The sequence below is a fragment of the Ursus maritimus genome, unplaced genomic scaffold (assembly GCF_017311325.1).
Source record: "Ursus maritimus isolate PB19 unplaced genomic scaffold, ASM1731132v1 scaffold_10, whole genome shotgun sequence".
Classification (NCBI taxonomy): Eukaryota; Metazoa; Chordata; class Mammalia; order Carnivora; family Ursidae; genus Ursus; species Ursus maritimus.
The window spans coordinates 12,284,125-12,298,372 of record NW_024423344.1 but is presented as its reverse complement, the minus strand read 5'-3'; the positions used below and the strand labels follow the sequence as shown (position 1 = coordinate 12,298,372).

The 14,248-nt window shown below is 43.5% G+C and overlaps 1 protein-coding gene across 1 annotated transcript in view; it reads right to left on the bottom strand.

The window, feature by feature from the left end:
- Positions 1-14,248, bottom strand: part of FRY (FRY microtubule binding protein) — a 252,030-nt gene that overhangs the window by 35,619 nt on the left and 202,163 nt on the right. The window contains exons 47-51 of the mRNA XM_008692211.2: positions 14,077-14,217; positions 11,915-12,094; positions 9,574-9,735; positions 6,969-7,043; positions 4,286-4,456 (exon numbers count right to left, since the gene is read on the bottom strand). Coding sequence (XP_008690433.2) covers positions 4,286-4,456; positions 6,969-7,043; positions 9,574-9,735; positions 11,915-12,094; positions 14,077-14,217 — 729 coding nt within the window. The remainder of the gene's footprint in view (positions 1-4,285; positions 4,457-6,968; positions 7,044-9,573; positions 9,736-11,914; positions 12,095-14,076; positions 14,218-14,248) is intronic.

The window sequence follows — 14,248 nt, the reverse complement described above, 5'->3', positions numbered from 1 at the left end:
AAAAACTGAAAAAAAAATGTGGAAGAGGCAAAAGTTCTGGAAAGAAAAAGAAAATGCAATGTGTGAAGAAGTTAAAAAGATTAAAAGAATATGAAACCAGAGACAAAGAAGAACATGCAAATTACTGGGAGAAAGAAACAAATATGAATATAAAACCTAATCCCTAAAGCTGATTCTTTCGCACCAAATCAGTGAATGGGTTGGATGAACTATCTCAGGCAACGATTCTGGAAGTCTCTCGTGCTGAACCCAAGAAGGGCCATGAGCTTACAGAGAAATACAGACGTCTAGGGTGAGGGAATGCTACCCTGGGCATGGATCGCTGTTCCTACGTATACGTCTGCACCTCTGGTGAAGACCTGAATGAACCAGGTGTTAGAACGACGGGTAAGGGAAGGCTGTTCTCGCAGGAAGACTATCTGGGCATCTTTCTCGAGGATGTAGTAGCTCCACCAGAGGCGAAGGGATTGAAACTGTTTCCCTGAGATGCAATAGTGCATGTGTAGTATGGGTATCTGAAGTTTAGCTCAAGGTCAAGTGCGTGGTTATTAAAAGTCAACTTACTGGTCAAAAGTCAAAACAGTGTTTTACTGATTATGTCAGATTTTCTATGTGTGAGAAATTTAGGAGATGGCTAATTATTCAAGACAATCTGCATCTATTAGTTATCAAACTTAACTACTCAGGATTTATACTGAGATGAGAAAGTATTTGTGATGGAACATTCTAGAACTGTTGGAAATAATATTCTTTGAATTTTTTTTTTTCATACTAGAACTCAGTCAAGTAAGGATTATTGTTGAAAGAATGTAGGTGCAGTGTGGTCAAAATATATTTCCTCAAATACACACCTTCTCAGAGTAAGTCTGACACAACCCAGGCATAGTAGGGTGCTCACAGGTCAGTCTGCCCATGATGGTCCTGGCTCATGCCTGTTGTCTATGTGCAGTTGTTATTAGCACCCCTTTTACTTGAGAAATGGTTCTCATTTGGATGAAACTGTATCTAGTCGCCATACAGAGACAGCTCCTCATGCCTGGAAAGGATCTGACTGGAAGTGTTGGTGGTATATTGTTAGGTGCAGCTTGTTGACTTCACTTTTAATAAGAGAATTTAACAACAGAACCAGTCTGGTTGGACAGCTGCCATCTCAGAAATTGTAAGATTTCCATAGATCATATTTAAAACCTCGCTTTTGCTCGAGAGAGGTACTAATGCAACTTCTAGACTAGGCATATCAAGATTTTAAACCTCTCTTGTGTTTCTAGTTTAGAAAACATTTCCATACTGGAGCAACAGAGGAAAATCCTACCACACACACCGCAATGTAAATACGCACGCACATTGGCATACATACGCTAGAAGGGAGGAAAAAAGCAATTATGTTATGAATCTGCAACGATGCAAAACATCTACTTAGCGCATCTGAATTCAAGACAGCAGCATCTTACCTGAAGTTCCTTGGTAGCAGATTGAATGGACAGAAAAACAAATAAGAGGTCTATTTAAAACGATTACATTAAAGATACTCAAGTGCATTTATCTTAGTTGTAACACAACAGCAATAAACAGGGCCAACAATACAGCCCTTAGTAGATGTGAATTTAAAAAAAAAAAGGTAAAGATATACAAACCCCCAAAGAGAGAAATCAGTATCAACACCAGAAGTTCCAACCCTTTTAGGGGTGGATGGTGTAGCTGGGATAACAAATCATAAAAACAATTTCTGAACTAGCTTGCCACTTCAGTGACTGACAACTTCTGCTCCTCAACACTTTTTTGGGGGGCAGACGCTTTCATTTTTACTTGTGAGAAAATAGTTAAACGTCGTGAGAAAATGAATGAGGGTCACCAACTGGGGGAAAAAGGTGGCATCACCTGACCTGCCTCACAAGACTGAAGTGTTTGCAGTCATGATGTGTTCACTGCTGATGTGCAATTAATAGCAAGGGCACGGCACCTTTTAAAGATTCTGGAAAGTTCCAAGGCAAACTTACAGATAGGAGTCAATAAATTCTGAGACCATTTAATGAAAAGGAATAGACATAAAAAAAAAAAACACAACCCTTGTCTTTCTTTTTTGGTAATCGTGTTTTGCTCTAGACGCCAGATAAGCTTGGCTTTCTCTGATGAGAATACGCTGAAATTATTCACCAATGACAGTACAAAGGAACGCCTGCTACGTGCCTGACACTACGCAGAGGTTATCTTACTCCCTGCGTCCACTTGATAAGCAGGTTTTATCATACCCATTTAATAGACGAGGAAGTCAAGAGAAACTGCATCCACGTTACAGGGCATAGAGCTAGGTCAGTGGCAGAGTTGCAATTCCAAGCTGGACCTGCCTGACTAAGGCTCGGGCAGTCTTATCCTAGCACTCTGTAAACTTGCTTGAATCCCTTATTAAAATCTTATTGAGACGTAGCAAAACATTCTCAGATAGTTTATTTTATTTGGATGGAATATATACTCTCACACTTGTAAGTTTCTTATAAAATCTTAATCATGTAAGATAAAACGATCACTGTGATTTTGAAGTTCTTGTCTGCTAGGATAATAGAACACTAGAAGGAAGTGGAAGTATTCATTATTTATTGTCCCTGAAAAACGTTAGTATAATATTTATTTTCAAGTGAGAGGCACCTCAGATTTTCCTTCCTCTGTTTTGATAGAAACTAAATTTGTTAGTTTTTCTGAAATTGTGTCTGACTCCTCTACTCTACATCGCTCCTGCAAGGTCATGTCCCACAACGCATTTTTTTTTCTTTTGGCTGAGACTGGAAAATGATACCTCTGTTTCTTCAAGTTTTCCCTCCTTACTCTAACTTCCAGAGTAAAGAGGGTGCCTAAGCCTGAATTCTAGCCTAAGAACAAAGATTAGGTCAGAGGCCCAGATCGGGGAGCTAATCTTCTGACATTCCATATGGCTCTGGCTCAGAGACATTTTGAAAGTATTCTAAAGGGCTATATTTTGGTTTAGACTTTTTAAAACAATCGTCAACCCACTTAGTGATTGATTTCTCTATTACTCATTAAGGTTAACAGTCAGAAAACTCCGCGATACTTTTTACAGGTTCTAGAATAATTCAAGGTGAGAAGCTGACACTTATTTTAAAGATGCTTTAAGGACTGGGTCTGCTAAACCTGTTTTCTAGAGAAAGAACAGGTAAAGAAGACGTTCTTCATTCTGAGGACATAATTCTCCCCAGACATCCAGGGTAGGCCATGGGCAGGAGGACCAAGAGCGGATAGCTCCTTGGCCTTACCTCAACAGGAGACGATTGGTCCGCAATCATATCCTTTTAGGGAAGCTAAGCAGCTGGTGGAAAGCACCATTTCCCACAAGCGTATAGTTAAGTCAGGAGTGCCTACCCATCCCAGGATATGATAAACTTTGAAGATGGGCCTCCATTTTAACTATAAGACTGGCAGGCAGCCCTTTCCCTGTCCGGGAAAATCAGTGCATTTAGCTAAACGTGAACTCCGTGCGTTGGCTTGGTACCAGGCATCTTTACATATGCCTGTCTCCCATCAGTCAATTTTGGTTTCCTCCATGAGGCAGACACTACCCCCAGCTGGAAAGGAGAGGGTCAGAATGATGCCCCTCCTTCCAATCCCAGTTTTCAAAAACATGATTCATAGCTGAAAGCATCCTATTACCATAATTATCATTCAAATCCACAAATCTGCATTTGCCGGTTGAGACACGAATTCAGCTGCTCCAGGTGTGGGGACGGCTGGCTGCTCACCTAGAGCGGAGCCCAGGGCTCTCATGCGCCTGTGTCTTGTTTCAAGTTGAAATGATTTCATCAAACAGCACAGAGATGCTGGGGCCTTCAGGCTCCCGACTCCTGTTGGAGCAGGCCGGCTTTGAAGTAATCGAATTAGAGTCATTTCGCTTTTAAAATAATTAGATGCTTAGCATGTTTCACCCAGGTACACGCGAACAGGCTCAGAACTTGAATGTTTTTGTTTTGATTTTTTTTTTTTTTAAGTTCACCTTTGGACTGCACACACACGGCCTTTGTGTGGTCATTAAACGTCAGATCTTTGCCATTTAGAAATAACTTGGCAGCTTAGGCTGTGGACTCAGACAGGAAGGGTGTGGTAACTCTTGCCAAAGTTAAGCTGCTGTACTTTGAATAAGTTGATTCAAAATAAAGTTTACAGCTTTCCAATTAAAGGCTCTGTTATAAAACCTCATTACTTGGCGGGTAAAAAGAAACTGTTTTCGTTAGTCAAGGAAAGGCTGAGTGGGTTATTTTGTACAGAGAATATACTGTACCTCTCCATCCTCCAGCTCCACGTCGAGGAAATCGAAGTCCCTAAAGACTCTGAACTGCTGCTCGCTGTTCGTGTCGTCCATGTTCTCCTGCTCTCGGGCGCCGTCCTCGGAAGACACCAAGCTCGTCTGGTGCTCGAGCAGATCCAGATCCCCACACGACGAGAAAATCACCTGCGAATCACAGGCGTCCTCTCCTGAGAGACCGTTCTCCCTTCGGTTGTTTGTGCTACAAAAACTAATTGGCTCTTTATGGCCCTCTATTTCCAGTCCACACCTAATTCCTTAAGTGGGTATTTTTAGAATGTTCTTTTATTATTTATGTTGGACAGGTGCCTTCAGATTAAACTCATTGCGAAGACGCAAGTTCACACAGGAGGAAAAAGCTCGAGTCACATTGCTGCTGCTTAGTGGATGAAGACTGGATCCCACCTGGGTGTGTGTGTGTGTGTGTGTGTGTGTGTGCGTGTGTGTGTGTGTGTGTGTGACAACTGAGCGTGTGTTCACAAACCAGGCCAGCCAAGAAATTTTCCATTGTTTCTGAGCTAAGGTTAGAAATGGTACACATGGACATACACGTCACAAACATATGAGCACATGATATTTTAAGGACCACTGATATCAAGATCTGTTAGTATAAATGACCTGTTAGAGCAAAGGATTTAACTCTTTCAGAGATCAACCAGGAACAGATAGAGAATAAGAAACAGAAGCCAAAAGTACAGTCCTTGCTCATTTGAATTACAGACGAGTATCTGAGCAGCAATGCTCGTAATTTATACCTAAATTAAGGAATTTAATTCTGTTGCTATAAACAGTACAAACATTTTTTTTCCTATTAAGATCTTTTGTATGTTAATATTTTAAAACTATCTTCCGTGTTTAGGTTCTTTCCACCAGGACATTTTACTAGAACTTCATAGAAATAAGAAACTGCAAATGAACCTAAATGTTTTGTTATCCAGCCTCTCCTGAACATAGATTGGTATTAAATAAAGTGATCAATATGATTTTTAAAAAGAGTTATTTATTTTTTATTTACTCATTTATTTCTGGAGTGTAAGCAGGGGCAGGCGCAGCGGGAGGAGGAGAGAGAGGGTCCTCAAACAGACTCTGCAGTGAGCGCGGAGCCTGAAGGGGGGCTCGATCTCACAACCCTGAGATCTTGATCTGAGCTGAAATCAAGAGTTGGACTCTTAACCGACTGAGCCACCCAGGCGCCCCTCAATATGATTTTTTTTAACCATTATAATGTCTAGTTTTCCTTGAAGAATAGACAAATCATTTATAGGAATTTAATATAACAACAGTCTCTCAAAAGTAAAAAGAATGAATGGATTTTAAATGTACCCCCCCCCCCCAGTGTTTGAGAACAGTCCCGTGGTTGGCACTATGTTCTCATAAAATGGTCCGTGACACACAGTTTGCACAGGGATGGCGACTGGGTCTCTGAGATCAAGAGCCCTGAGGGCCAGGCACCTTGTTGCTGAGAGATGAGGCCAGAATTTGGAGTCCCTCCGTCGGAGGCTCCTTTTCCCAGTTAGGGCCACGTCTCCCATCTGTACCCAGCTCCAGGTAAACACCTGCTGCTAGAAGAGCCTCAGCATGGAAGCAGGTAGCTTAGATCTGAGGAGGACGTGCCAGCCAGGAAATGGCCCTCACTGGAGTGCTCCCCTGCAGGGGCAAAGTGCTTTTGTTCCTGTCCCTCCTCCTGCCCCTGCCACCATCGCCTCGTCCCCTCTGCCCTCAGTAATGTGCCGGAGCAGCAACAAACCCACTGATCAATAGCACTAAAAAGGTGACTTCAGCGGAAGCCGAGCTTCGCTGCTGGCTGGCAGGGGCACATTTGCCAGACGATGAGAAAACACCAATCCGCGGGAGCGGGTATGTATCAGTCACCAACATTTCACCCGCTCATGAGCTATGCTGGTAGATACACCGAGATTTAAAAGACAGCTCCCTGTTGGCTAATTCTTACTTTATTTGGCAAATTATTTAGTTCGCTATTTTTGTTGTTGTTGATAACAAAGATGCTGAGATATGGACAAACTAAAAACGGCCAGTGAAACCAGACCCAGAGATTTTTATTGCTTTGGCTATCATAGACTCACAGACAACTTGAATTTTCCGAATTATATAAAAGCTTCAGAAGCTAATACTGCGATTATTCACTTATTCCAAAGCCCAAGGGTATGTTGTTGTTGTTTTAACTGTAACATCACCGAATGTTTATAAGAGAAAAAAATCCCATAATGATAATATCATTATTTCCATCCCTATCGTGCGTGAGTAAAATAATGACGTCACAGGAAGAGGTGTGCATACCCCAGTTTTGGGGTAAAATTGCACCCCAAAGGAATGTATATTAAACATGGTGGTGCAGGAGAGTCGTAAGTACATATTTTGAGGACATCTGGGCATATTTATTAAAAAATCCAAGAAATTTTAAACAATGAAAAAAACTGAGTATTTATTTGCAGATAAACTGGAGCAAACAGTCAACAGAATCATTCATTGTTTCTGAACGGAGATTAAAAATCATAGTGTGGAGAGAAATAATCTGTGGGTTTGATCTAAATGGTGGATATCATACCTGTAATTCATAGCAGACTTCTCTAAAGCTAAAAAAGACCAAAGGTAAAAAAGATACGGTACCAACGTACATGTGATACATGAGAGAACTTACTGATGGATTTTTGCTTAATCCTACTTCTTGGCCACACAGAGAAAGGACGTGCACCAACTTCTCTTTTGTCCTCTTCTGGAAAAGAGACACACAAACACATTTTAATCACAGGGTCCTGTGATCAAATCTGCTCCAATACTGTAAGCCATTAGCCACATTGGACTATGTCCCCTGAAATGTGGCCAGTGAGAATTGAGACATAAAATACACAAAGACTTGGATGAAAGAGGAATGCAAAATATCTCATTAATAATTGCAAAATATTGGCTGCATATTGAAATGATAATATCTGAGATACAGGAGGTTAAATAAAACATATTAAAAATGATTTTGCCTGTTTCTTTTTACTTTTTCTTAAAAAAGGTGACTGTTAGAAAGTAAATGAGGCGCAGCTTATGTTTCTACTGGATAGTGGTGATTTCAGTTTTCCCAAGGGAGGGGGATGCAAATCGGCCCCTGCATTCTTCAGCAGATACTCATGACTCTCCTGGATAATCTTTTCTTGTCTGTTACAACTTTCAGCATTAGTAAGGCTTTCCTTACACCTAAATTAAATCTATTATGTTTCAGCACAAATCTATTTTCCTCAAATGGGAGAATAAATTTACTTTCCGCAAAATTAAAAAATTCAATTATCTGCAAGCCATATTAAATCTTTCTCAATTTATTCCTCCTAAAGCTAAACAGATTCAATTCCTTTTGCTTTTCTTCACGAGCCTTATTTTTTAGGTGCTTACGCATGGAGATTCTTCTATAAACTGCCACATTTTCTAACGACACAGATGAACTAGATCTCAGGATGATGGGTGAGTTGAGAATGAAAAGAAAGAGTAGCCGGAGCCTAAAAAATGTTAATGTATTTCAGAAATGCTCTTAAAGCCATCTTCCTAACTCTGTAAAATGATTTTTCCCTCTTAACATGATTTGAGTTAATGTGGAGACTGCTAGGAGGCCAATATCACTCATAGCTTTTCTTAATGGAATTTGGCTTCACTGCATTCTTCTTTCCAAAATTATAGAAGGGACACTCGATACCATGTCTTTTTAAGGTCAAAGACAGGAAGACCTTGATGTGGGCAGATGGCAAGAGATGTGCTAAAATATCTAAGTGTTAGTGGGTATCTTACAATTCTGGGGAGGAATCAATGTAGAGGAGCCTGGAACTGGGATGTATATTTTTCTTCTCTTTTCCAAATCCCCAAGAAAGTACAGTAGGTTCTCCTGCTCAACAGCTCAATGAAATGTCATTGAGAACCAGCTGTGTGCCGGCACGTACCATGCTATACGTTCCACTCCCCTAACCTTGGTGAGCCCTGCAGTTCCCTGCTCAGCACCCACCATTTGGCCTTCTTTCAATAATACAGTCCCTCTTTTCATCTTGGGAACAGCTCCTCTCCCACTAAGTGGGGCTTTGCGTCCCTCACACATGTTGCAAGAGTCCTTTCTCTAGAATCACTATGGATGTTGGGGATGGAATGCCTTGGTCCTAAAATCATCAGAGCCAAAGACCATGTCAATCTGGAGCTGCCGGAAGTTGTTGGTGTTTCATAGGACAAGAGTCTGCTTGAGAATGAAGTCACCAGAGAGGGAAGGAGGGCTGACACTGGGAAGGGAAGGGGAGGACAGTGAGAAGGGGAGGGAGAAAGAGGTTAAGGATCCAGTTCCTCGTTTTGGGTACTAGAATCCAGCTGTGCTAGCCAAGCTATGGTAGTTAATAAATTCCTCTTCCACTTAAGGTAATTTTCCACTGGGCTTCTGTCAAGTTAGTTACCAAAGAGCCCTGAATAACGCAGAGGTTTCACTCGACAGCAAGTCTGAAGACGCTCATACTATAATGCAGTTGCCCATTGGGTGAGCACAGCCTTAGGCTGTGATAACAGAACTAGAGAGAGATCTGCCAGCCTGCTCTGCTCCCTTAGACCATCCATGGGGACCATGACCCGAGTGTGTGCTTAGGGGACAGCGGTCAGAAGGGCCACTGGAAAACAAAGTATTTGCCCATTTTAGGCCTCCCAAATGTCCACTCCTGGAGCAGCAGGTAGACCTGACTACTTTCTACCCTCTCTTTTCTTCCTGACCCCTTAGCATCGCTCACCAGTCTCTTCCCTTCTCGCTCCCCTCTCCACCAATGTAAGACTTGAGATGATTTTACTGGTTTACAAAGCACTGTGGCTCGAGGAAGCGGCCGTGAAAGCAGGTTCTGTGTTCCTGTGCAGGCGTATCATGTGGAACTGGTTGCGAGAACTAGGGATGCATTGTTTGGAGAGAAGAGAGCTCATTTGGGTAAGTGCCAGAGGGGATGGGGTTTCTTTATCTATTTGAAAGGCTGCCGTGTGAAAGAGAGGTCACATTTCATTTTCTCAGTCCTACGAGCACTAGGACCAATAGGTAGAAGCAGCAGATGTCAGACTTCAACTCAATGTAATGCGCTGTTCAAAGAGAAAATAGGTTTCCTGGGAATGCCAGGAGATCCTCATCACTGAAGTGTTGATGCCTAAAAGGGCAACATCGGGACGGTGAAGGAGGAACCCCTTATCATACGGGCAGTTGGGCTCGATAGGCCCCCCGAACTCCCTTCCAATCCTGGGAGTCTAGGAGTCTATACCTGGGAATACTGGGGCCTTTTCCAGCTTACAGGAACAAGGACATTGGAGTTGGAGCCCGATGACGTGGAAGATGTGCTCCTGGTGACCGCCATAGCCCTGGGCTTCCCATCCCGTCCGGAAGAGCTCTGCAGCTCATCGTATCGCCTTCCGATGATTGGTGTCTTGACAAAAAAAAAGGAAGACAAAAGTTCATGCTCTCCTATCTGTTTAATAGTTCTGTGGAATGTGGGATCACTCTACCCAGCAGCAATCAAGCACTGCCTGTTCGATTAAACCTTAGAGACGTTCAGAGTTGGAAGCAGGCTCCTTTTCCTGATGTTCAAACACACATTCTAAATCATTTCACATCTTCGACATTTCCCCACCATCTTTAGCAGCGGAAAACAAATCCAGCTGCTTGTTCTTAAACATACTCTGGAAACCACTGATAAAGCTGAGAAGCAAAACATTCCGGAAAGCAAATAGTGTTCAGATGTTTAAGCTGAAAAGAATTTATCGTTATAACAAGAGACCAAAGTTCCTTCCCTTCTTCCCAAACCTTTAAATAGTCTCAAGTATTTAAACATTTATTTAAATTGATTCTATCTTCTCGATTTTTTAAAAGGATGAGTTCGGGGCCAGATACTTGGGCTACACTTTAGAAATTTCACTTCCTGAGAGTTCATTTCTCATGCCGGTGTCTGGTGCTGGGTAGACAGCACCGTCCACACTTCAGCCCCAGTGAGGCTGCAGAAACCTGTTTGTGGGCCTGCCCTTGCAGGTGGCAGACACAGGCTGGAAATTCTCCATCTGGCTCTCCAGCTCTTTATTCTGGGGCAGCTGGGTCCCTGAGGTATGCAGCTGACTGGCTGCTTATTTTCTATATACATTTTGAACAGAATAAACTTCACTCAACAAATAAAAGTACCTTCCCCCCCTCAGCCACGTCAAAAAAATGTTAAAAATTAAAAAAAATAATTGATTGGATACCTTGATATCATACACATACTAAATACAGGAGCAGGCATCACAATGGCCTCCAAAGAGTATCTCAACCTGCGTACTGAAAGGACAGAAGGTCAATGAGACCATCGTGTGAAAAAAACCCAAGCTGGCTACAACCTACTTCATAGAGCAAGTAAGTTTCACATAATCAGGGGCGCCTGGGTGGCTCAGTCGTTAAGCGTCTGCCTTCGGCTCAGGGCGTGATCCCGGCGTTCTGGGATCGAGCCCCACATCAGGCTCCTCCGCTATGAGCCTGCTTCTTCCTCTCCCACTCCCCCTGCTTGTGTTCCCTCTCTCGCTGGCTGTCTCTCTCTCTGTCAAATAAATAAATAAATAAAATCTTTAAAAAAAAAAAGTTTCACATAATCAGATCCGGTGTACTCCCTCAGTGACCTGACTCATTCAGCAGTGTTGAAGAATGTGTGTTAAGTACCTGTCTTGTACCAGACACTGTACCAGACCCTGGTAACAAAATGGACAGGGCGTTGTTTCTGCTTTGGTGGGCTTATGAGGCCTGGGGTAAGCGAGACAGGAAAGCAAAGTATTTCTACATCTTAGAGTAAGTACAGGCCTCCCAAATGTCCTTTCATGGAGCAGTGGGTAGACCTGACTGCTTTCTACCCTCTCTTTTCTTCCTGATTCCTTAGCTCGGTTCCTGGTCCCTTCCCTCCTTCTTCCCCTCTCCCTCAAGGGAAGACTTTAGAGGATTTTACTGGGTCAGTGTGGCTTGGGGAAGCACCTGTAAAGGCAGAGTCTATATTCCTGTAAATCTCAGTCATTTGCTGGTCTGGCTGGGAGTTCGGGCAGCAAAGTTGTGGATATAAAGACAGGGCAGGACACCTGTCAGATAAAGAAGGAGTGAAGGTCATGCTTTAAAATGCTTAAGATCATTCCGTTTTATAGGCATCTTTTTTCAAAAAATCATTTAAAAAAAATAACAGAGGCTAGCTTCTATTTTTAGAAGCTGCCAATTGAAAGCCCCAAAGAATACGACACTTGATGTGTTCTTAAAAAACAGAACCGAATTTAGGCCTTAGGAAACTTAATTTGAAATAAATGTAAAATAAGTCTCTCTTTCTTCTCTCTTTTTTTTTTTTAAAGATCCTTTTAAATTTATTTATTCAACAGATAGAGACAACCAGCGAGAGAGGGAACACAGCAGGGGGAGTGGGAGAGGAAGAAGCAGGCTCCCAGCGGAGGAGCCTGATGTGGGGCTCGATCCCAGAACGCCGGGATCACGCCCTGAGCCGAAGGCAGACGCCCAACGGCTGTGCCACCCAGGCGCCCCTCTTTCTTCTCTTTTTGACCTTTGCCCCTATTTCTCCCTGCTGAAGCGGACAGGAACACATAACACACCTCTGAAATATCGAAGTGAAAGTCTAGGGTTTTTCCAGGTAATTCCTTAGAAGCACTGGTCCACACTCGATGGATTTCTATCTTTGAGAGGTCACTGTGCTGGTAAGAAGGCAAAACTAGGCTGGCACATCGAGAAACCACCAGCTTCAGGATATTCAAAGCTTCTCTCCAGTGAACACTCTGAAGGGAGTAAAACATTCAATGGTTAAAAACAATTTCACTAAAAAAACCCAAATCTACCGCTACCCAGTCAGAATTCACTGACTGAAAACAGTGCGGCAAATTCCATCCTACGTAAAAGGCAAATGACATAAAAGACTATTTATTTGTAAGAGGAGATACATAGAGGAAACAAGCAAATAAAAAAAGAGCAAATTCTGCCCATATTCGAATAAACAGAAGTTTAACATTACGAGGTAGCATTTTTGCCAACGAGGTACCTCCTTCACATGAATGAAAACAATCCCCCAAAGCATTTATGCAACTGACCGCTCACTCTGTCTCAAAACTCTCCCCACCTCCAGCTTCCAGTCCTCCTTGGTTGTTCTGCTACTGCCCTGACTCCTGCTGTCCCCTTTGCTCCCTGGGCGCCTCTTGTCTTCTTGCTTCATATCTTTCTCATGACCTAACCCAGGACTCTGGGAGCCGTTCTTAACTCCTGTCTTTGCCTGCCTCCTGATTAACTGCTCCCTCCTCTCCGTTCCTGCTGGCAGCAGGTCAGCTGAGTCCTCTCTGGCCTCTGCCTGGACTATTTCAATGGCCTCTTAACTGGGCTCCCCGCTTGCGGCCTCCACTGAAGTCCAGCATACCCTCCCCAACTATAGAGATCTTTCTAGAATCCTTCAGACAGAGACCCTTCCCTGCCGCGACTTCTTCCAGGGCTCCCTCTGGCGGGCAGGGTGGAGTCCGCACTTGGAGCACAGCCCACAGGAGTCCTCTCCCCCAGGCCGCCTCTGGAGTTCCTCACACCAGCCAAGCTCTTTGCCGCTGTGTCTTCACTTATGCTATTCCCGTGTCCTGGAATGCCCTTCCTCTCCTTATCGGCTTATCACAGGCCTACTCTTCCTGTAAGACTCATTTGTTTTGCCATCTTTGCCTCCCTGACAAACCCCAGGCAGACTGATGGACTTCTCCCACAAAAATATTAAGCATAGATAAACTAACTTGATAAAAGTTATTATTACTATTTACCCAGCCTTTGGAATAAGAGCGCATGAAACAAAACACATTTCCCTCACTGTTAAATTCTGCACAGGGGAGGACATGATTTGGATGTGAAATTAGCCACCATTCAAGAGAAGATATCAAGTAACAGAGAGAGCCCACAGGCCGGAGTTAGAATAGGCAGCCTAGTCAAACGATTTTTTTTCCTTTTTACCAGGGGCACATGATTTGTAGAAAAATGTGAACTGAACCCCTGGCTCTCATGACTTCTGTGAAGCGAGAAAGTGTTACTGAATGCCTACCGAGTGCACAATGATTTTGGAGAAGTGCCACAGAAATCATTTTTGGCATTAACTAATTTCTGCAAGCGATGTGATGTTGAAGTCATGATGGGGGAAAAATGTCTACAATTTACCCTGTACGGCTTTGGCGATGAGTTTAGCCAGACAGAACCTAGCATCTGCCCTTGAACTCTGTGACTCACCAAGTACGTTCCTGTGTGTGTTTGTCGTAGTATTTTCCAGCACATTTATGCAAGTTGCTTCACCTCCCTTCCCTCAACTCTAAAATGACAATTTTAATCCCCGAATTAACCATTTGCATGTGGAAACACCTGGCCTAGAACCTGGCACACCTGAGTCCCTTGTCTCTTCTCCTCCTTTGAAATAGGAGAGTACAAATACAAGCCTGCTGGGTCCTCCCAGCCAGGTGTGTGCTTTTAATACCCAGCCTGTGAGCTCTGAGAGGCAGAAACACGTCCTCTGCGGGCTCAGGAACGCACCAGGGCTTGGTGCTGTTTTTCTTCTCTCTCTACTGCTTGGGCTGTGGTCAGCCACCACACCTGACTGCTCTCCGTGGGTTAGGGACACCAGGGCGTGAACGCGCAGCCTGGCACGCCTACAGCTTTGCAGCCAAGCACAAGCTACATATCCTCCGTCTTTCTGGAATGACTCTCTGGAAACATCCTTGTTCGTAAGTGACGTTATCCAAATACTCACTTGCACGTATTTTTCAATGGTCTTCAGAACTTCCACGTTAAACTGCTTCACAGGGACGACGGACAGGTCCATGTAGCTGAGCAGACTGTAGATCACCTGGAGGAGGGGCTGCTGCATACTGGGGAGCCCCTTCTCCAGCAGCTGTGGGAGGCAAGGCACAGCGTCAGCCGGT